The 24613-nt window shown below is 37.5% G+C and overlaps 1 protein-coding gene across 1 annotated transcript in view; it reads left to right on the top strand.

Moving 5' to 3' along the window:
• GPR158 (G protein-coupled receptor 158) overlaps nucleotides 1-24613 on the top strand; it is a 421977-nt gene that overhangs the window by 381338 nt on the left and 16026 nt on the right. Inside the window, exon 7 of the mRNA XM_013058942.2 lies at nucleotides 8003-8241. Coding sequence (XP_012914396.1) covers nucleotides 8003-8241 — 239 coding nt within the window. The remainder of the gene's footprint in view (nucleotides 1-8002; nucleotides 8242-24613) is intronic.

Raw genomic sequence — 24613 nt, 5'->3', positions numbered from 1 at the left:
CTTTTAGCATCTTGAATATGTTATCTCAGTGCCCTCTGACCTCCACTGTTTCTGATGAAAGAATAGATCTTAATCTTACTAAGAATCCCTTTTATATAGCAGATACTTTTCCCAGTTGCTTTCAAGATTTTCTCTTGATCTTAGCTTTCAAGAGCTTGATTATAATGTGTCTTAATGTGAGTCTCTTTGAGTTTGTTTTACTTTGATTACTTGAGCTTCTTGAATATGTAGATTTAAATCTGTTGTCAAATTTGGGAAGTTTTAGTCATTATTTCTTCAAATATTCCTATTGACTTTTTTCTCTCCTTTCTGGAACTCCCATTTTGCAAATCTTGATATTCTTAATAGTGTACCACAGGTCTCTTATTATTCTTCATTTTATCTTTATTTCTATTCCTTACACCATACAATCTCAATTGACCTATATTCAAATTTACTGACTCTTCTGCATGGTTGGGTCTGCATGTAAATCCTTCTAGTGAATTTTTTATTTCAGTTATTTCAACTCATTTCAGTTATTATATTTTTCAAGTTCAAAATTTCCATTTGATTCCTTTATATAATTTCTATCTATTTATTGATATTCTTTTGTTGTTGTTGTTAAACATCATTCTTTCTTTACTTTAGTTCTTTGTGCATGTTTTTTTTTTTAGCTTTTTTTTTTAATATTTTATTTATTTATTTGACAGGCAGAGATCACAAGCAGGCAGAGAGGCAGGCTGAGAGAGAGAGGAGGAAGCAGGCTCCCCGCTGAGCAGAGAGCCTGACTCGGGGTTCCATCCCAGGACTCTGGGATCATGACCTGAGCCGAAGGCAGAGGCTTTAACCCACTGAGCCACCCAGGCGTCCCCCCCCCTTTTTTTTTTTTAGCTTTTTGACCATATTTGATAGAGTTAAAGTCTTTGTCTAGTAAATATAATGCCTGAGCTTCCTGAGAGACAGTTTCCATTAATTTAATTTTTTTCATGTGGGCCACACACCCTTATTTCTTTCCCTGTTTCTTTTTTCTTTTCTTTTTCTTTTTTATTTATTTATTTGGGGGGGGGGACTGGAAATTTTGAATATTATAATGTGATAAATCTGGAATCAGATTCTTCATCCTCCCCAGCACTTATTGTTGTTCCTTGTTATAGTTGCTGCTGTTGGTTTGTTTACTGGCTTTTCTGAACTAATTCTGTTATATCTTTGCTTTATATAGCCACTGAAGTCTCTGTTCTGTTCTGTTGACTTAGTGATGAGCTAGTGGTTTAACAGAGATTTCCTTAAAGCCTTGAACAAATAAGAACTTTTTAAAATTTAGTTTTTGTACATGGATTTTGTGTGTATATGTGTATGTTGGGACACGTCATCAACACTCAGACACTTTACAACTTTGCCTTAGACTTTATTTCCTGCTTATGCAGAGTCTCAGGTCAGCAAGATATGAAAGTTTAAGGTCTTATTAAGTCTTTTCTGAGTATTTTCCCACTTTCCAGATACCTGGGAATATATGGAAGTTTTTCAAAACCCTTTTTGCTCAGGTCTCATTCCCTAGCCTTTCTTCCTTTCTGTTTAGTCTGTTTTCTGTCCTAACTATTATCTCTTGTTCCAAGTGACATCAACCAATCCATTTGCCTTTAACTGTTTTAGTCAGATGACCCCCAAATAGGGATCCCAGCCTTAGGAATGTTCCCAGTTGAGTGGAATAAAGCAGCCTCTTAGAAACACAAGTCAAAACTACAATGACATATCATCTCAACACCTGTCAGAATGGATAAAATCAGAAATACAAGAAACAACAAATGTTGGTGAGGATGTTGCATCTTGCACTATTGGTGGAAATGCAGACTGGTACAGCCACTGTGGAAAACAGTATGGAGTTTCCTCAAAAAGTTAAAAATAGAACTACCCTATGATCTAGTAATCACACTATTGGGTACTTACTCAAAAAAATACAAAAACAGTAATTCAGAGGGATACATGCACCCCTATATTGCAGTATTTTTTACAATAGCCAAATTATGGAAGCAACCCAAGTGTCCATCAATAGATGAATGGATATAGAAGATGTTAAATATATATATATATATATGTGTGTGTGTGTGTGTGTGTGTGTGTGTACACATACACACATACCACACAATGGAATATTATTCAGCCATAAAAAGAATAAAATCTTACTATTTGCAATAACATGGATGGAGCTAGAGACTATAATGCTAAGCAAAATAAGTCAATCAGATACATAAATACCATATGATTTCATGCATATGTGAAATTTAAGAAACAAAATAAATGTGCGAAGGAAAAAAAGAGAGAGAGAGATACGCCATGAAAAATAGACTCTTAACTCTAGAAAACAAACTGATGGTTACAAGAGGGGAGGTGGGTGGGAGAATGGGTGAAATAGATGTTGGGATTAAAGAGTATACATGTCATGATGAGAACTGATTAATGTATAGACTTATTGAGTCACTGTATTGTACACCTGAAAGTAATATAACACTACATGTTAACTATATTGGAATTTAAAAAAATAATAAAAAAGGCAGACCCTTTGAACTAGTCTTTCAGGGAGCCTCCAGAAAAGTCAAAATGAACAACCACAGTTTTTTAAGAATAAGATCCATTGTGTTTGCCTAGTACTACTTACTTGTCCTGAAAATGCATGATGTTGTCTTTGAGTTCACCACTGACCTGGGGAATGGGAAATAGGACACTGGATAGAACAGTATGTTAAAATGTCACAAAACTCTTTTACTTAGATTCAGCTGTTTTATTCTTGTTAAGCATCCTTCTGGTTTCTGTATGCTTTTGATTCTTTTCCAGGGTTCCCCCCCCAAAAAAAAAGTTGATTCTAATAGCTTTTGCCACTTTATTCATTGCTTTTATGCATGGATAGACTTCTTTATTCTACTACTTTTGCTGATATCATTACCCAAAACCATTATATTTTAATTGCCTATTCATTTATGTTTACTACATTACATTGAGCCTGAGAGCAGGTAGATGTTGCATTTGCATTCCTAATAAGTTTACAGATGATGTTGATGATAAAGGTTTAGGAACCACTGACCTAGAGCAAGCAACATCTAATCTGAGCCATGAAAAAATAGATAGGAATTAGGTAAATTAGGTGTTGGTATTATGGGAGGGAGGAGCAGTGAGGAAAGCTGAGGGCAAGGTTCAGACAGAGGACACCAGCATATAGTTCACAGGGACCTTCAGGTTTGTAGGAAAAGGAGAGTGATGAGAGATGAGGCTGCCAAGGCAAGAGAGAACCAATATTCAAAGACATTTAAAGACCTTTTACCATATTAAGGAGCTAGGATTTGGGTGAAGAGCCACTGAAGGACTATAATCAGGGAGCAATGTGATCAGAAGTGATCACTGTGGCTTCAGTGTATGGTGTGGATTGAAGGTGGACAAGACCAATAATTATGAAGCTTCTGTAGGAGTAGGTTGATGACCAAGAACTATATAGGGACAGTGAAGATAAAGAAAAAGAAAGATTTGAAAGATATTTAAGAGGTAGAAATTAAATTTCTAAACACTCATTACATGTCTGGAATGTAGGTGAAGGAGAAAAATTAAAGTATATTCCTAGGTTTCTGTTTTGATCAATTAAATGGTAATAGTCACTGAGACAGGTAACATAGGAGAAAAGAAGGCTAGAGGAACAAGGAGTAGGGAGAGGGATAATTTAATTTGGGGACCTGTTGATGTCTAGTAGGTCACTGAGTAGAGAGATTTTGAGCTCAGGAGAGAGATCTAAACTAAGACCCAGATCTGGGACTTTCCAGTCCATAGATAACTGAAACAGGGGAGTAGATGGAATTCCGTGGGTACAATATGCAGAGCAAGAAATAGATCTAGATGGCTACATTTTGGATATCCATGAGAAATGCTACCACTTTAGGGGAAACCTGGGGAAGAGAAATCTGCATTAGAGACTACAAAGTTGCTGACAGAGGAAGAGGAAGAAATCAAGAGGACATGACAGAATGGAAGCCAGGTGCTTTAGCCATGCTGAAAGGTAGAGAGAGATCAATTAACATAAGGAGTAACAATATCAATTATGTACTTGAAGACAGTAATTGATAACCTAAGTACAAGTCCTACAGTGGAGTTTCATGCGTTTAAGCCAGAAATGTATGGGAAGTGAAAAAGTAGAAGCATGTAATATAGTGACAGCCAATTCATGGGTTGTCCTTTCCATTGTTTCAACACAATTTCTATGAATTTATCTACTACTAATAACGAAAACTTAGTATAGTGTTTAAATATGCCTTTTCATATTAAATTCTGGAAATTTCTTGCAGTCTTCTTGTATATGTTACTGTTTTCCTTCAGAAATAGTGAGACCTTCTGAACAGATGGGTAGCCTGAAGATTTATCTATGAAAAAAAAAAATAGTAGAAAAAGTAATCTAAGAAATTCAATGATTGTATCTTTTTCCTACAGCTGTATTTCATACAAATGCACATCTAAAGATTTCCTTTTTCGAAATTGGTTTTTCAGGAATGAACCCATATAAACTAACAAGAACTTCTTTTTTTTAAAGATATGGCAGAATTTTCATTTTATTTTAAGGCAACACTAGAAAAATGCATCTTATTCCGTTATACCAAAACTAATATCCTGAAATGCTAACATTGAGGTGCAGACTTGTGTTATTGTGTTTCCCAGGATTCAAAAACCAGTTAAAATCAGTAACGGGAGGGGCACCTGGGTGGCTCAGTGGGTTAAGCCGCTGCCTTCGGCTCAGGTCATGATCTCAGGGTCCTGGGATCGAGTCCCGCATCAGGCGCTCTGCTCAGCGGGGAGCCTGCTTCCTCCTCTCTCTCTCTCTGCCTGCCTCTATGCCTACTTGTGATCTCTCTCTGTCAAATAAATAAATAAAATCTTTAAAAAAAAAAATCAGTAACGGGAGACTCATGAGGGATTTTGTTTTGTTTATTCCTCTCTGGAAATGAGATAATGGCATCTGTGACAATCTTGAATTCTCAGACTATATAATAAATATCCAGAGGGTCATCTGGAAAACATGAAAATTTCTAATAATTTAGAATTGGGATTTATTGACTGAAAGATTACCAACTTGGGATCATATAGATTTCCTTTGCAAAATGCAACTACTATTTCCTGCTTTGTACTTTGTTATGTGATTTCCTTCAGCTAGAATATCTCCTTATATCTTCTTCACTTTCCCCTATTTCTGTTGGCATCCATCAAAGTCCAGATCAAATACCACCGATTCTATTAACTTACTATACTTACTAAGTACATACGACATAGACTATGTGCTGTTTTATATGGAAGTTATTTGCATACTTATTTCTAGTTAAACTGTAAGCTTCAGGAACTATATCTTATTCCCCCATGTTGCCTAGCATGATACCCAGCATAGGGTTGTCACTATATAAATATTAATTTGTTACGCTTACATTTCAGTTATTCAAATTATACCTAGAATTAGAAGAGTTCTCTTTTTTCTGCCCAGCCAAAACATAGAAAGCCATAAAAATGGGCCACGTTTCCTCTTTTGAGTTCCTAGTCATTCAAAATTTATAATTCATCCAGGTATATCCAGAAACAATGATGTGTACATAGTGGCTGCAAGTCTCTCCTACAGACAATAAGATTGACACAAGCAAAAACACTAATTTGTTTTAAAGTTTCTCTTATTTCTGAGGGTTCTTTGAAATTTTTGATTTGCTAATTACAATAGAAGGCTTCTTATAAGATTAGTCATTGGCCAATAAATTGATACACTTGTTTAAAGCAGAAAAGCATTAAGGAAGTGTGTAAGAGACTATAATTTAAAATGCACAAATAATTATTTAGCAATATTTTTTAACTTTTTTAAAATTATTTTAGAGAGAGGGAGAGAGAGAGCAAGCACATGTGCATGAGTGGGGGTAGGAGCAGAAGGAGAGGGAGAGAAATCCTCACGCAGACTTTGTGATGAGCAGAGAAGCCCACGTGGGGCTCAATCCCAGGACCCTGAGATCATGACATGAGTCAAAATTAGGAATCAATGCTTAAGCGACCAAGCTGCCCCGGTGCCCCTCATTTACCAATATTTTTGAGAAAAAGCCCCTTCTTTGATTATGGGTCTGGTATTTGGAGTGCATTGTTCTCTTTCTAACATAGATCACTGTAATGCATTATCTCCTTTTCACAATGTTAATCTTTAAATAAGAGTGTAAATCTAAAGATTTTTGAAGTAATCTGAGTATAGATTCTTTCTAGATTTTTATGTTTATTGACAACCCCACTATATTAAAGTTTCCTCACTTTCCCCTAAGTTAACAGCTTATTTAATGATTCACCTATATGCAGTCTTTCCAAAGCATTCAAGATAGATTTGATACAAATAAGTCTCATTTTGTTTCACAGTCATATGTAATTATTTTATTTATAATTTAGTTAAATTATATAAGGTGATAATAGTAGGCACAATTTGGGGACAAAGACAACTGATTTTTAACCACTAGCAGTTCAGCTGGTTGGAGCAGAAGTGTTTGAGGCATACTAGACAGAGATAGCAAGTTAGCTGCCAATGCTTGCATTTAGCACGACATGGACAGAACTCAATATGTTTTACGTAGAATGGAGAATAACCGTTAACCTGGTGAACTACTTAAATGGAGAGTAAAGAGATCTACTATACTCTTATTTTATACTAATATCTTTCTGACATTGTTCCACAGGAAAGTTAAGGGTATTTTATTTAGAATTAAATATCTTCATCCTCTGTGTTAGCTAAAGGACCATGGAGTTAAAAGTATAGGGGAAAGAAGAATAAATAACAATCCGCTAAAATAAATAAATAAATAAATAAATAAATAAATAACTTTCTTTGCTTGATGTGTTGTGTTGATTCAGGAAGAGCTGTAGATTCACCAAAAGATCTTGTTTGTTGATTCACCAAAGATCTGTAGAAAGAAAAAAAATCGTATAATACATCTAGGCTATTTCAAGTGTGTAGGCTTCATTTCTGGATTTATAATCATTTTTATGAGGAATTTATAGGAGTACTTCATAAAAATTTTTTGAAAGAATGAGATGGATGAGGAAATAGAAAGTTTGGGAAAATAAATTTAATTTTGCCTTTTGGAAATTGATTATGGATAGTCTCAGGAACCACTCAATTTTGTGACATAGAATAATCAGAATGAGAGTGGGGAGTTAAATCAGCTAAGAATACTCTGGAGATAAAATTATAGAAAAGGGCAAAAGGAAGGACCTTTGTAGTAAGGTTGGATTTTGTCTCCACACAGTAAGAAAGATGGCACAGTTCTTAGATATCATTTAATCCAGTAGTTCTCAACCCTGGCTATTCATTTGAATTACATACACAGAAAAAAATTTATTTTAATTGATTTCTTATAGGTCATCCCAAACTTCTTCCTTAGTATGGTGATCTTAATTCAGTTACTCCAGAGTTTAAATACCTCTTCCATAGTTTTCATATTTATTTCATTATGATTTTTGGTAATGTGTTAAATTCATGACAAAGGGAGGTCATTCAGAATAATTTTCAGAAAATACCTTTCATATCATCCTACTGTAAAAAAGTAACTGGTTCAAGGAAGTTTTTGACTTAGTATAATATTGTGAAATCTAACTACTCATTTTCAGGAGTGCTTTTGATTCCTCAGAAACCCTGTTCCTTTTGATTCCTCAGAAACCCTAGCTTGTCTATAGATCTTGTCTATGGATCTTAAGATCTTGAGCATGTTCCTTAAAATATTAAGATACACTCAAAAGAATTCCATCCTATACAAATCTGTTGACTCCCTGGCATCTAATGTAGGGTACTTGTTTTGCTATTGGAAGACAAAAACTGGAATGAAATGAAGTGACAATATAAGTAATACTGTTTGTGGGCTTTTTTCATGTTATAACTCTGCATTAAGGTTTTGGTGGGTTTAAATCTCACCCAGGTGAAATAAAGTATTACGGAGTTTTTCTGAGGGTTAAGTTTGCTTCACATGTTGATATTTTGCTTTTCCAGGGTTTTGAAGGTGTTTCTTTCGCGAACAGCCCAGCGGATTCCATATATGACTGGTGGACGGGTCATGAGGATGCTGGCAGTAATGCTTCTGGTAGTATTCTGGTTTCTTGTTGGCTGGACTTCGTCTGTTTGCCAGAATTTGGAGAGGCAGATTTCACTTATTGGCCAAGGGCAAACATCTGATCACCTCATCTTCAACATGTGCCTCACCGAGCGCTGGGATTACATGACAGCAGTCGGTATGTGGTCACTTGGTGTGTGCGGTTTGGCTTGTCCTTTTTCCAGTGACAATAAAATGGACTTCCTTAGAAGAAGCCTTACCATATCCTTTACGAAACTGAAAGGGATTTCACCTAATGTGGTTTGGGTGAAACAATATTATAAAAAGGACAATAATGACGTGTGGAATGCAGACTTTTTCTGAGTTTCCATTCTTTTTCAAAGGCATATAGATTTGTAGCTTTGTTGAGAAAATGTAATCAAGTAAATCAGAAAGGGGAAATGCAGCAGGTAAGAGCAACTTCTTCGTATACAGAGACTTTCTGTTTTCCATCTTATCAATGTATTCCGATTTGATTAGCAATAGCTATTCTGATTTAGTTCTTTAGGTGGGAGCAAAAGGGAAACACAGTGGTGTTTTTTATATAGTTTTGGTCCTTTGATATTTCGGGCTTGGGATCTAGGGCACTCTTTGGGTAAAGATTTTTCCTTGCAGACTTTTTAATTGATCTATCGTTCTTCTAAAGATGATTTATTAGGAATTCTCTGAAGGTCCAGTATTACACAAAAATGAAGCCACGCTCGCTGGGGTTAGTTAGAGTTCTATGACCGAGAAGCTGGAGAACTTGGAGAATCACATGATGTCTTAGGCCAGAAGCACAGGTTTTTCTGGCACCTTGGTTTTTGGAAAATGAGGAAGAGATATCAATAGGAATATTTCTGTTGAACATTAGGCTATTTTAAGCCAGGCCTCTAAAGATATGAAAACAAATTTTTGTTATTTGGTTGTCATTCTCCTCAATAAACCACAGAACAAGTCTTATTTTTTGTTTGGCAGATGTCAAAAATAAACACATGGGTCTAATTCCTATTTTCTGTCTCCCCCATATTTGGCAATTGTTGGTTGAATATTCACATTTAGTATTTTGCTAGAAGTCAATAAAAGATGTATTTAATTTATAACTTAAATGTAATAATGTTTTTCTGGGCAAGATATTTTAGGAATTTTATTGGCCTGATATCTATAATAATAAAGCAATGTGGGTATGTAAAAGGAATGATTATAATGATTCTATGTAAAGCCAACCATCATTATTTTGATCAATATCAAAGATATTGAAATATCAAAGATATCAGCATGTACCAGTAGATACCCATATCAGAAGATAAAACATAGAACTAGTCTGATTTTGACTTTAGTGTAGATATGAAAATTAAATGAATTGTATAGATATAAAATTACTACTCAGTAGAAGCCTCTAACATTATTTTACATTGTTCAATCCAAATTAAGCAAACTAGGAAAAATCATTTTCCCATATTACTGTGAAGAAAAGCCTACTATATTTCATTTGTTTTACTCTACTCAAAAATATACAATGATGCATCATTGGGTAGAAAATAAACAAGCAGAAAGTATGGCCTATTTAGCATTTTTAAAAAATTTTGTACACCTTAGTGTTGAGATGTATTTAAGACCTTTTAAAATTTATTTTACACTTTGGAGGAAATCATGTTTATGATTTCTGATCTCTATTTAGGAATAAATAGGAATATGTGGCTGATAGTAAACTTCAGTTTATTTTATATAAACTTTTTTTTATATATAAGTAAAAGTTTCATACAATAAACAAGACCCACTGAGTATCTATCATTTCTCTAGTACGTGTTGAACACTTTGCAGAAGATATAAAATGTATAAAATTTTTATTCCTCTCATCAAGTAGCTTACTGTTGGTTTATATAAATAATGAATTATTAAAAGTTTTTTAAAAACAAAATTATGTGGTAAAGACTTTGGGTATAATAGTAGTTCAATAAAGGAAGACTACAGTTTGGACCAGAACCTAGGAATCTTTAAAGAGAAGTTCTTTGAGCCATGGATAACACTTAGGTTATTGTAAAGTGGTACAGAAAATGTTCTCTTTCATAGGAATAGTGCTGGAAATGGATGGAATTTAAATGAAATGTGAAGGAAATGCCCAACTAAAAAAAGAAGATTATGTTGGACTACATTGTGATTAATTCTGGATATTAGGTTTATTGAGTCTTGAAAAGCTGTTAGAGGAATTTGGAGAACTAGGTATGTGATGTGATGAATCAGTAAGGTCAGTCGAGGAAGGTCAACCTAGATTGTCTTTAGAAGATATATATATGCACATATATGTATACATATATGTACACACATATAGTATCTGTGTGGTATATATGTTATATGTATATACACGTGTGTGTATGTATATCTGTATATATGTGTTACACACACACACACACACACACATACCCCAAATTCATGGGTTTGGAAAGAAGAATCATTAGAATGGAGGAAGGGCAGTGATTCTCAAACATGTGGTCTCAGAACCAACGCAGCAGCAACACCTGAGAACCTCTGAGAAAAGCACATTCTGGGGCCCATCTCAGACTTACCTAGTCGGACAACGGGATAGTGGGGCCCAGGAGTCTGTGTTTAACACGCCCTGTAAGTAACTCTGATGCTATTCTAAAGTGTAGAACTACTGACTCAGAGGAAGTAATCAGATGAGCTTACATCATCTATCTCAGCTGTGCTCTGGGCACTCCGTAATACTGTTTCTCTGATCAGTCACTAGAAGATTCTTCAAATGGTGTAGTGTATCCCCTCTTCACACCTCCAAACTATCCTTGTTCCTCTTTTCACTTAAAAAAGTAAGGGAGCAGTCAGACATCAGTTGTCTTCCAATGCTTGTCTACATATCATATCTATAAATCTTCCCATATTCCTACCCATTCTTATCCACCTCCCCCCATTACCTAAATACTCATGACCTGTGCCACACTCACCCAACATTAAACTCCTTATCTCCAGGCCTTTCTCACTTTATATGACTTTCCTATCATCTGAAACGCCCCTACCTCCCAGATCTCTCATTAAAAAATTCCATTCTGGGGGCACCTGGGTGGCTCAGTGGGTTAGGCCTCTGCCTTCGGCTCAGGTCATGATCCCGGGGTCCTGGGATCAAGCCCCACATCGGGCTCTCTGCTCAGCGGGGAGCTTGCTTCCTCCTCTCTCTCTGCCTGCCTCTCTGCCTACTTGTGATCTCTGTCAGATAAATAAAGAAAAAATCTTTAAAAAAAAAAAATTCCATTCTGACCCCAACTTTCTCTCTTAGATTATTTAACTACTCTGTCTGCAATAGCATTTAGATTCATCAGCTCTTTTTATCGTGCTTTACTGCCCTTAAATTCTGCTTTCCTCCAGAGACATAGCTTACCAGGTAGCAAATTTTTCCACTAGCAAGGATGAAGCTATGAAAAAAGTAGGCATTTTTTAAATACAAGTACTTCTGGATCATCCCAGAGTAAGGGGTACACAGAGAGCAAGGAGGACTAAGCCCACCTTCCTGAGGAGTCTGGGGTGGGTAGTACAAGAGAGACTAGCTTGAGGTCCGTAGCTTGGGACGGCTACCGGGAATGCAGTTCCTTGGACAAGAAGCCGGTCTCGGTTAATGTAAGAAGAGAAGGAGAAGCTAAGAGAAGAGATGGATTATTATGATGGGAAGATCTAGGTCGAGGCTTTAGGAGTGAGATAAAAGTAGCAAAACTTGAAAGGCAGGCATTAGTTAAACTAATACTCCCGTGGGTGTTCAAGAACATTCGGGTCTCAGGAAATAAAAGACTAGTGATAACGTGCGGAGACCAAGAGGTGAGAGGAAGTTAGATGGTGGTGGTGGTGGCGGTTTTGTCGTCTCCAGGCACTGTTTCCATCCTATAAACTCCCGGAACACCTTCATTTCAATAATACCCTTTTCCTGCAGTGACACATTTCTCTAAAGAAAAGTCGAGACACATGATTTAACAACAGGAACAAATATTTGAAATTAGGACTGTCTTAAAAAAATCAGAGCCATGTGGTTGCTGTGATTTTTTTTTTCACACTACCCTACAGCAGTTCCATTTATTTATCTTCCACGAATCTTTCATTTTTATTTCTAGTACATGTAACACTAGATATTCTGTATTTAACCTCTCTTAATTTAATGTTTTCTAATGTGCAGCAGATGCTTCTTTTCAGTTCTCTTTACATATTTCTATAAGTAGCATGTTTGCCCTTAGTTTGTTTTTTTTATACTCAGACTGTTATTTAAGAAGAAATTCTTGTATCTTCAGTCAGCCAAGAAGAAACCTGTCCCAAAAGCTAAATTTTTCCATTTCCTAAATGGAAATGTTTCAACATAGGGGACAGGCTGCGGAGAAGCAATGGATAGGTTTTATCTTGAGGTTGTGGACAATCTTTGTTTGGAAGCTCTGTATACTTAACGTTAGTATCAGGAGTCAATTTAGAACAAAAGAGAAAGTGATTATTCATATGCTTATAAACAAGCATTCTGGATTAGCTTTACCTGTCAAAAAGCATCTATTTTTTTTAAAAAATACAAATTGAAGAACCATTTGAAAGAGTGCACTACGAGTCTTCCCACCGAAGTAGAACCCTGTTTAGAACATGGGTCAGAAATGTAAAGGATGGGTCTCTTCTGTTTTGCTTACTGTATGGGGCACCTCCAAATCTGCTCAGACAGGTGATTTGCCTGCCCCAAGTGTTTCAGACAGGAAACAGGTTTAGAAACTGCTTGGAAAAACCCCCAAAACTCTATGAGACTCAGTTTCTTCTTCGAGGAAATGTGTGAAAACATAGAAAGGGGGAAAAGTTGACATTCACAATCCTATTGTTACTTATATGTATTTATAATTTTCAATTATCAGGTTCATCCTATATAAAAGATTGTGCGGTCAGCTTTAATGGAAAACAGATAAAGGTGTAAACTTTGAGACTATAAAAGACAGGTGAACATGGGGCAGTGTTTTACAGGCCCAGTAGTCTGGGAGTTATTACTGATTTTTTTTTAATCTGCTGGAAAATGAACTTCAAAATGTGAATGTTCCAGAATATTCCTAGACTAGAGTTCCTGTAAAGACTTAAGCTGCCATACGTCTTTGAAAATCATCTATAATATTATAGTAGTATAATACTGTAGTACTTATACTGTTCATCATGTGGTTCAACACTTTTGAATTTTTCTGAGTATTTTTAAGTATACTATCTACCATTCCTAGTCTTATATCTGCTTATCCCTTGTTTCTCTCCTAACCTAGTAGCCCTAACACTCCTCAGTGACATTACCTAGATTGTTCTCACTATGTCCCTGAGAACTAGTAAAGTATCCGTCAGCTCTTGATAAACATTTGCTCAAAGAATAAAGGAGGAGCTCAGCTCCCTCTGTCTTATAATACTTTCCATGGTCAGAATTAGACCAGTGTGAGGAAACATGTTAAAGTTAGAATTCCAGGAGTTACACAATTGTCCCTACATTCATTTTAATGATGAAGTATATGTTCAGATTTTGGAAAGTATTTTTGAAAAAGTTAAAGAAACTAAATTGGCAGGCACCTGGGTGGCTCAGTTGGTTAAGCCCACTGCATTCTGCTCAGGTCATGATCCCGGGGTCCTGAGTTCAAGTCCCACATCAGGTTCCCCCTACTCTGTGGGGAGCCTGCTTCTCCTTCTCCCTGTGCCTGCCACTCCCTCTGCTTGTGTGCGTGCTCTCTCTCTCTCTCTCTGTCAAATAAATAAATAAAATCTTAAAAAAAAAGAAAAAAGAAAAAAAAATTGGCAGTCCCTAGCACTTTTATGAAATTCTACCTCTGACTTGTCCAACAGTCAAAAGTAAGAGATTGGTATCAGTTTGGCATAATAAGTCAGAATTACAATTTTCAAAATATCACATAATGTATTTGAACAAATCTGATGTGCTATTGAGAAAAATTTTTATTACTTCACCATCCTTTAAGAGCTATGTAAAGAATAAGGGAGTTGGGACTGAGAAACACCCTTCTAAATTAATGGAGAAAGCAAATAAATATCTAAAAATGCTGGTAGCAGGATTCTCAGATTTTTTTTTCTGAATCTACTTATTCTATTTAATAAGTTGGTAGTTAGTTGTGCATGTTCAGGATTTTGCACTATAGCAATACAATTTTTTTATGGCTAAAAAGTTAAAACTCTGTTGCTCTAGGAGTTTCCTAATGTGTTGGTAAAAACTTGACAAATGAGTAAAATTAACTTCTCATGCCTGAATTCCCTTCACGATGTCACCCCAGCATAAGGAAAACCACCTGAATTTAACCCTTATAGGCAGGGTCCTCTAATATGCGGCTTCCACATTTGGAATACATAAATTTAATAGGGTGATACCATGGAGTTCATTCTTTGTTTGGTTAGCAGGCAGTTTCTGACTACACCATCAGAACATAGACTGATGACAGTGAAACAGTACCACAGACCAAGAGAAGTTAGAATAAGTGAGCAGGTTCTTACCTTACCTACAAGAAACAACAAGGCCAAAGGGTGACTAATAGATGGTAATGTCAAGGACATGGGGGAACTTCCTCTCCACGGCTAAATCCCTGCCTCAGACTTTAGTTCAGATCTAGGCAAGCACAGAAATGTTTCCTTGGTTACTTTTAGAAGTTAGGTGATGATAATCTAACATGACTTAAAAGGAACATAATTGAGAATCAAGCTATTTTGCTGCCTTCCTTAACCGAGCACAAGAATATATACAAAAAGTTATATCCAAGTTTCTGTTTACCTTCTCTTGTTCTCTGTATCTTTCTGTATCACTGCTATGGCCTAGCTATTCCCTGACAAGGTCTCTTTTATAAATTAAGACTTTTTTATAAATTGCCCATGTCATCATAGTTGTGAAAAGTCCAGTGCATGAAGTATCTTGTGGTTTGGGAAACTTCTTAGAGCTTGACATTTCTTGTTAAATATGGTATTCACTGACTTTGAAAGAAAGACATAGAGAAGAGTCTAGCAATAATCAAACAGGTGTGCCCGGCTTGGGTTCACATTCCATTTGGGAATTTTTAAATATTTCGTTGTTTAAGGTAATCCCAATATTGATTCATCCACTCTTTAGAAGTTCTAATTCATTTAGATGAATTTCACATAGAATGAGTTCACTGCAGAAACCATAATCATCGCTTTCCTTCTCATTCACATGCTCTTCTTTGTTCTCTTCCTTCCTGGTATAGTATTTTAAACATACGTGACCATATGTTCGGTAATTTAATTAGTCATATGCTGCTGTTTAGAAGGAAGCAAGAAGACTACAGTAACTGTCCTACTGAGTTGTGTAGGAAAATTCTAAAATAGCAATTGTTTCTAAGGATTTAAATATTTCATTACCCTAGATGATTAGGCTGTCTTATGACAGGTGAATGGGATATAAGCGCCGTTTAATGAGTGTGAGGGAAAATAGATTAGACTTCCTCTTCATCTGACTTAGATTAATGCTCCTGGTGTAGCTTCATTTACATACATCTTCTTTTATCCCGTTGTCCTGTATGTCTTAATCCATACTCCATCACTTGTTACCACCTCAAAAAAGTGCTTTTAATTTCAATCAAAGGATAAAAGCCTGACCACATAGACAGTTTATTTGCCTTGACTTGGGCTACATTGCTAGAAACTTGCACATACTTGTGGGAGGTCCTGCTTGAGTGTTTTTAGAAAGAGTTATTTTCGTATTTATTTATATACCACCTCTTTTGAAAAATATTTTGCAACTTTGAGGAGCATTTATTTATATGATGCTACAGGGCTGAAAGGACAAATTTTCCTGTATCTTAATTTTATCCTTACAATGCCACTTTTCTTTTTGGAAGTTAAATTTTGTGATAGGACTGGGCATTATTTTGGAACAGCTCCTGAAGGACATGGAGCAAGAGTAACTAAGATATCTGTGGCCATCACAGTTTCTTCCACGAGTTTCAACCCCCTGGTGGAACTCTGGGATTTGGGGGGGGGGGGCAGCAACATTAAGGAGGGGAAAAAAGGGGGATGGGGGATAAGATGGCAGAGAAGCGGCAGTCCCCTAAAGTGAGCTAATTATCTACCAGAACACTCTGAACCCCCATGAAACCAGCCTGAGATGGAGGATTATACACTTCTGGATCTCTATGGGGGCAGAAGAAGCCAGTGGAGAGGTAAAAAGCATACTGGGACTGATAGGACTGATATTGGAGGATAAACAGAAGCAGGAGGGAGCCACGGGAAGCAACCCTTTGGAAAGCAATACCCCAATACAACCACCACAGAGTCCCCATAAAATTGTAGAAATTGCCCTGTGATTGGGGACCAGCATTGACTTGGAGTCTAGTTAAAGCACTCAAAAAGAGCAAAAAATCTTAAAGGGCAGCTGGTGGAATCGGACAGTCACAGGCATGGACCTAAGCCCACCGACCCAGGTCAGCCACCACTAGCGACCACCAGTGCCAGACAGAGTGCGGTCCTGGTCCTGGAGCCCCCAAGGTTGCTGGGCTTGAGGGAGTCAGGTGGGTGCTCTTTAGAACCACAGCCTTTTGCACTCTGCTCACTTCTCGACGACTGAACCGCACTCCCCACCCGCACCTGAGAGTGCTCTGTGTGGCTGCTAGTTAGTGGTCTCTAGGACCCGCTGAGAGTCTGAACCCTCCCAGGACTTGAAAGAACTACCCCAGACAGCAGCCCCCCCCCCCAACCCCCGGCAAAGACAGCCACCAGAAGAAGCAGGCTCCCTGGACCAGTATCACTCGTGGTTTTGGCATAGGGGTGCAGGGACAAGCAGGCACTTCAGGCAACCCCTGAGACGGTTGCTAGGGGTGCGCACCGCCTGTAGAGGACAGCTCAGCGGAGTTTGCAGAGGGGAGTCTGTGTGTTCTGGACCACCCAGAGGGGAGCAGACTGAGGTTTCTCTCCGAGGCGGAGGTTTGGGTGCAGTTTGCTTTCCACCAAACCTCTAAAAAGCAGCAAAAATCCTCCAAAGGATAAAACCTCCAGAGAACAAAAGCCTGAAAAACCGGTTTCCACAGAACCCAGTCCCTTGAAAGGGAGCTGGAGAACTCAACCCAAGCAAGACTGACTGAAAACCGTGGCAGGCCCCTCCCCCAGGAAACCAGCCAAAAGAACGAGAGGACAACCACCGCAGAGTCCCCATAAAATTGTAGAAACCCAATATCAGGTGAAAACAATATATTAAGCTGACGGTATTGCCCTAAAACCTGTATATTTCATAGATACAACTTTTATTTTTAATACATTCTATTCTTGTTCTTTTTAATTTTTTAACCTACTTCCCATTATAGCTAGAGTGTAATAGAGCATATTCCATAATAACCTTTTTAACTTGAATTTTTTTCATATATATACCTATATTTTTCTTTCACTTTTCTATTTTATTATTTTTTAAATATATATATAGATAGATATAAGCTTCAAGGTAATCCTGTTTCCCTAATCAATACTACCTCTATATATAAACAAGTTTTAATCTCCCTTTATCTCTAGAAAGTTGACTCCTTTAGCAAAGATACCAAGATACACCCAGGAAGAATCAAAATAACCTTCCTCGCCCACATCGAGGATTTATAACCACTCTCCCATCTTTTTCCTCTGTCAGTGTTTCTATGTATTTGTTTTTGTTCTGGTATTATATAAATCTCATCCTTGGGGTTCATTTTGGCTGAGTATTTTTCTTTTTTTCTTGTCATTTTCTTTTCTTGGTCTTTTTCTTTGTCCATTTTTGTTTGTATATCTTTTAAATCTTGCCTTTAGGGCCCATTCTGGCTGGGTCTTCTCTTTTTTTGATGTCTCTCTCTTTCTCTCTCTCTTTTTTTCTTTTTATTTCTTTTTGGTTGTGACTTCGATTGCTCTGAAACTTTCCAGGGTGCACCTTGCCTCAATCATGGTTGGTATTTTCAGCTCTACATCCCCTCAACCACCTCTCACCAAAATGACTAGGAGGAGGGACATCCAACAGAGAAAAAATTCAGAGACTGTGCCCTCTCCATCAGAGCTATTGGATATGGACATAACCAGTATGTCGGAAAGGGAATTCAGGGTAACAACTATCCAGGCAATGGCTAGGTTGGAGAAAACCATTAATGACAACATGGAATCAATTAGGGCAGAAGTGAAAGCCACCCAGGAAGAATTTAAAAATGCTATCAATGAGATCCAATCTAATCTAAATTTTCTAACAGCTAGGGTAACCGAGGCAGAAGATAGAATTAGTGATCTGGAGGACAGAATGATAGAGAAAAATGATCAGGAGGAGGCCTGCAACAAACAGCTTAGAAGCCATGAAAAAAGAATTAGGGAAATAAATGACACCATGAAACGTTCCAACATCAAAATCATTGGGATCCCTGAGGGGGAGGAGAAAGAAAGAAGACTAGAAGATAGAGTTGAACAAATTCTCCATGGAAATCTTCCTAATCTTGGGAATGGAATCAGCGTTTGTGTACTAGAGGTAGAAAGATCACCCGCCAAGGTGAACAGATCTAGAAAGACCTCAATATAAATGTTAAACATTTATATGGAATCATTTGAACTTGATGAAGTCCCAAAAGTTCATTTTTGCTTTTGTTTCCTTTGCCTTTAGAGACATATCTTCAAAGAAGTTGCTGTGGCCAATGTCTAAGAGGTTACTGCCTATGTTCTCCTCTAGGATTTTGATAGATTCCTGCCTCACATTGAGGTCTTTTATCCATTTTGAGTTTATCTTTGTCTATGGTGTAAGAGAATGGTTGAGTTTCATTCTTCTACATATAGCTGTCCAATTTTCCCAACACCATTTATTGACCAGACTGTCTTTTCTCTACTGTATATTTTTTCCCGCTTTTTTGAAGATTATTTGACCATAGAGTTGAGGGTCCATATCTGGGCTCTCTACTTTGTTCCACTGATCTATGTGTCTGTTTTTGGCCAGTACCATGGATTCATCATCATTAGCCATCAGGGAGAATCAAATCAAAACCACATTGAGATACCACCTTATACCAGTTAGAATGGCTGAAATCAACAAGACAGTAAACAACAAGTGTTGAAGAGGTGGGAATGCAAGTTGGTGTGCAGCCACTTTGGAAAAGAGCATGGAGATTCCTTAAGAAATTAAAAAATAGAGCTATCCTATGACCCTGCAATTGCCCTACTGGGTATTTACCCCAAAGATACAGATGTAGTGAAAAGAAGGACCATCTGTACCCCAATGTTCATAGCAGTAATGGCCACAATTGACAAACTGTGGAAAGAGCCAGGATGCCCTTTAACAGACAAATGGATAAAGAAGATGTGGTCCATATATACAGTGAGGTATTATGCCTCCATCAAAAAGGGTGAATACCCAACTTTTGTATCAATGTAGACAGGACTGGAGGAGATTATGCTGAGTGAAATAAGTCAAGCAGAGAGAGTCAATTATCATATGGTTTCACTTACTTGTGGAGCATAAGGAATAACACAGAAGACATTGAGAGATGGAGAGGAGAAGTGCGTGGGGGGAAATTGGGAGGGAGATACAAACCACGAGAGACTATGGACTCTGAGAAACAAACTGAGGGTTTTGGAAGGGAAGGGGAATGAGGGTTGTGTGAGCCTGGTGGTCGGTATTATGGAGGGCAGGTATAGCATGGAGCACTGGGTATGGTGCATAAACAATGAATTTTGGAACAGTGAAAAAAATTAAAAAGAAAAGGAGGGGAAAAAAGCCATTTTCTGTTTCTTGAAGAATAATAGTCTATAGATTAGCTCAGTTGTCAAGAAGATTTTGGCAGATCTTTTCCTTGTATTAAAACGATTGTCATAGTTCAAACAACAAGCTGTTAGTCCGCATGGACTGCGGGTCTCAGCGTGTTCTTACAGCTCCAAGCATTCTGATTCCTTAGTGATTATAGAAAGCTGGGCGCTACCATTTCCTCTGAGATTAGATTACTTAGGAGGAGAAAAGTATGTGGGTTTTCAGTTTCTACTCACTGAGACCCATTCCCCAAAGTAGTCAAAACTCTGGAATACATTAAATAAGAAAGAGATCACTTGGCCAGGAAAAAAGCAGATTTGTAATGAGCGTGTAAATCTGCCACTCAGTTGTCAAGCAAGGTCCCGAGCCAAGCCTAACTCAGCAAAATTGTCTCAAAGATTTTATAAGCTAGAAATTGAACAAGGAAGTTAGTTTTTTTTTTTTAAACTTCCAAAAGAGAAAATGATGTTCTAAGTATAAAATTAAGGTATAAAATATTTTATTCTCTCTTTGCCCTTTAAGGTTATATAAAGAACTACATCTCAAAGAAGTAAAATAATTTTCCCCAAAAGCAGAATATAAACAAACAGAAATTTAACCCCCACTGTAATCAACCTAAAACCACTCAAGCTAGTCCTTCAAAAAGTATGTGTAAATCTAGAGACGTTGCCCAAGCAAAAGCAAATTGCCAATGCTGTCAGTCTTTACAAAAAGATTGATAATTTTAGATGTATTTTTTAAATGGTAACAAATAATCCCAGTTCCGGCTCCCTCCTCAAACAACACAAAGGCCAATGAGCAGGAGAGGGAAACAGAAGAATGTTACTAGAAGACCAAACTTGCTGCCCCGTCATTGACCCTGTGCCCGGAGAGGTCCCCACTCTTGTCTTTATGAGCCCTTCTTACATTCATGATCTTGATTGTGTGTCCATAAGCTGTGTAGTGTCTGATTTCACTAAATTTCTGTCATCCCACATCAGAATTTAAAACTCTTAAGTGCCCATGCCAAGGACAGAGGGAAGAAAATATACGTTTTCTAATTTTCCCTCTCAAGAAAAGCCAGCATGCAAATGTGTGACCATTCACCGCAGTTCTTGCCTCGGAGAGCTCCCTCCGGGGGACCAGAATGGAATCATCAAGTCACTATGTGACCTACACAGTTCAGATGATGAACAACAGTATTCCTTGCTATTACTACACAGGATCTCTGCTGCAAGCTTGAAATTGGGACATTCATAATTTTGCCCCATCCTATAATAAAGCTTTCACGCATGTAGGTAATGTACAAAATGCATTTAGCACAGTGCCTGACACATTCAACAGATGTTCGCTACCAAGTCAGATTGAGGGGACAAAACGTCAGTCCAAGTGGAAGTACTAGCTGTTTATGATTAACATATTAATTGTTTAAATACAAAAAATTACTGCTTGGAAATTTTCTTCTGTAGGATTAAAACAATATTTCCCCAGGTTTTGTCTCTACCTGTTAGTAATAGAGCAAAAGAAACCCTCAGGCCAGGGATGTAATTTCAAGAACACTGGTCAGGAACTAAAGAGCCTTGTGCTCCAGGCTCCACTCTGTTGTGCACTCTGTGAGGGCAACAGGGGTACAAGGCTCTCCACCGGCTTGTTCGGTAGCCCAACACTGTCCATCCCTTTTACTGCTTCCAGAAAGCTGAGGAGGGGACAGACAAACATTCCTGCCTCCACTGTCGTGCTTGGGAAACCTACTGCAACATCTACCTTCTCCGTCACTCACTGTCCCAATGCTGAATAAACCCACTTCAGGCAAACTGAGTAACAGCAATTCACCAGTCACCCATCTTGACGATCCTATACACACTCAAAAAAAGTACCCCAGACTACATGGTCTCATAAAGTGTCTTCTAGCTTTAAAATTCTTTTTTTTTTTAAGATTTTATTTATTTATTTGACAGAACGAATGAGAGACCACAAGCAGGCAAAGCAGCAGAGGGAGAGGGAGAAGCAGGCTCCCCGCTGAGCAGAGAGTCCGATGCGGGGCTAGATCCCAGGACCCTGGGAGCATGACCCGAGCTGAAGGCAGAGGCTTAACCCACTGAGCCACCCAGGTGCCCCTAGCTTTAAAATTCTATCAAAAGTATCATTCTCTTTGTTTTAAGCCTTATAACTCTGATAACTGTTCTCATTTTAACCAAAGAAAAGGCAACTAAGCCTCCAGAATATAAAGGCTCGTGTGTGCCAATTGAACCCTAGAATACTGGAACTTGAGCTAGTCTCAAGGATTATTGAGGTTGGTTAATCCTTCATGATCACTTCTGTGCCAGCTGCCATGTTATTAGCATAAAGACAGTGGACATCTAATTTGAAGGACTTAGAGGGAAAATAGAGGAAGACGTTACAAGAAATCCTTGGACATTAAAAAAAAAAAAAATGAAACCTAAATGCTTCATCTGTACATTTATTTGTGCCATATAAACATTTTTTTAAAGGGGCTAAGAAGTATAAAATGTTATTAAGAAAAAAATGCCAGGGCGCCTGGGTGGCTCAGCAGGTTAAGCCCCTGCCTCTGGCTCAGGTCATGATCTCAGGGTCTTGGGATTGAACCCCACATCAGGCTCTCTGCTCAGCAGAGAGCCTGCTTCCCCGTCTTTCTCTGCCTACTTGTGATCTCTCTCTGTGAAATAAATAAAAAATGAATAAATAAAAAATAAAATCTTAAAAAGAAAAAATTCCTTTGCAACATGGCAAGGCAGGAGACCACATCTTGTGAGAGACTTTGTACTTTGAAGTCATTTTTCTCTCAGCCCTTGTGGGTGTTCTAAGATCACAGAGCTAAGACACCTTCAAGAGCTGATACAAATTCTCACTTCTTTGCTTGACCCAACCCGTTGGAATGATAACGTGAAATCACTTTCATTATGGTCTATTAATTTGTAAAAGGCTGTGGTAGTTAACTTTCAAACTGTTATCCTTTATAGATTAAAAGTAAAATACCTCGGTTTTCTGAAAGCCCTATTTGGATCTTTAAATATAAATGCAATTCCCTTTTTAACTATACTCATGCCTCCCATCAAAATCATTTAACCACAGAAATTATTTTCTAAAGCAGAAGCACAACACATATTTCAACTCCCACGTAATAGCACTGCAAAATTTGGTAACATCTGCATATTTTCTTTCCTAATTGCGATGTTAGTTTGAAGTTAATTATATGAAACTGATTTTTTTCCTAAGCACAACTTTCATATATCACATTTAGTTTAATTGGTACTTTGAATAATAAATTGTTTTTCAGCTAGAGCATATTGTTTGATATTGCTAATGAAATGATTTTAATGTTAAGCGTAGCCATTAGGAGGAATCTTATTTTATCTCTTATTTTTAAATGTAATTCTACATTGTCATACCCTAATTAACCTAGCTATTGTCCTTTTTTTTTTTTTTTCTCAATCTTCAGGATAACATTATATCAAAACACTATAATAAGTGGCAGGGAAGAGTGTCTTTAAAAGGAGACAGTGTCAGTTACATGTGAATCCTTCAATTTCACCATATATTTGTGCTGTTGTTTAAAAATAGTTTTGCTTTAACTATTCTTAACTGCCAAACACATCACCATACTCTTAGTGGCCCATCAGTAAACAGCAGTTACCACTATTAATAACAATGCCAATATAACCTTTAGATCATGTATAGGCCTGCAGCTTTAGATGGAGTAGCCAAGGTAACAGAGGTTCTACACCTCTAATAACCTGAAACTGGTATCATCTAGGTTCTTTCAATTCAACAAATATTTATTGAATCTTATCTATGTCTGCTCAGTACTGTTGAGCTATGTAAGGAGGCAGAGGCAAAAAAAAATAATAATAATAATAATTCACTCAGTTCCTTGTTGAATCATTATATTGTACACCTGAAATGAATAAACACTGAATGTTAATTATATTGAATTTAAAAAGTGAGTAAGTAATAAATAAATAGATAAAGACTCACTTCTTGCCATGAAGGTCATCACTAGTTGGGGCTAAGGAATGGAGTGATTAACAAGACTCCACGATTTTCTCTCAGTTATATATTGTGTGGGATTATTCTCTGCATTTCGTAATATCAGTAGTTAAAAACTGTAAGATATTAGAGGAAGGAAAATTCCATGCAAAGTGAAATCAATTCATGCGGCCTTGCGATGGAGGTAGGACCTGAATGAAACATGGAAAAACTGGATTGAATTTGGAAATGCGGGTGAGAGATTTCATGGGTGAGCAATAGCATGAACGAAGACTCAGAAGCAAGAGGAATCTTTGAAGGGTTCAGAGGGTGAGTCTGCCTAGATCAGCTTAGAGTTCATGCTGGGGAGCCCTGGAAGATCATGCTGGACATATACCATGATGTCATAGGGGACAAGAAGTGCCACGACCAAGCATCTGTAAAATAATAGTAAGGCACTACTGATTTCTGAATGAAGGTGCACACGACACCTTACCAAAGTCTGGCCTGAGGGTCAGCAACTAGATAAGTCAGGGGCTAAGAAAAGTATATAGGTACAAAAGAATAAGCAAAGTGGACAGCTAACATGAAGCCTCGGTGGCAAGAAAAATCTTAAAAGCGAGCACATGTCTACCCAGGCATGAATCCCTTCTAGTCTTTCTTTGCGGGGGGCAGGAATTATTTCCTGGGCCCTAAGTGAGTCTTAGTGAATCCTGTAGTGGAAATGTGAATCAGCTACTCCACATGGAGTACCAGGGATTTGGACAAATCCTGATGTGATCCAAAGGAAGTTTCAGGAAATGAAGAACGAATGAACTTAGGGTAAATC

Source organism: Mustela putorius, unplaced genomic scaffold (genome assembly GCF_011764305.1).
Source record: "Mustela putorius furo isolate JIRA1106 unplaced genomic scaffold, ASM1176430v1.1 tig00000827_pilon_pilon_pilon, whole genome shotgun sequence".
NCBI lineage: Eukaryota > Metazoa > Chordata > Mammalia > Carnivora > Mustelidae > Mustela > Mustela putorius.
Note: the sequence above shows the minus strand (reverse complement) of the source record. Positions and strands in the feature narration are given on the sequence as shown.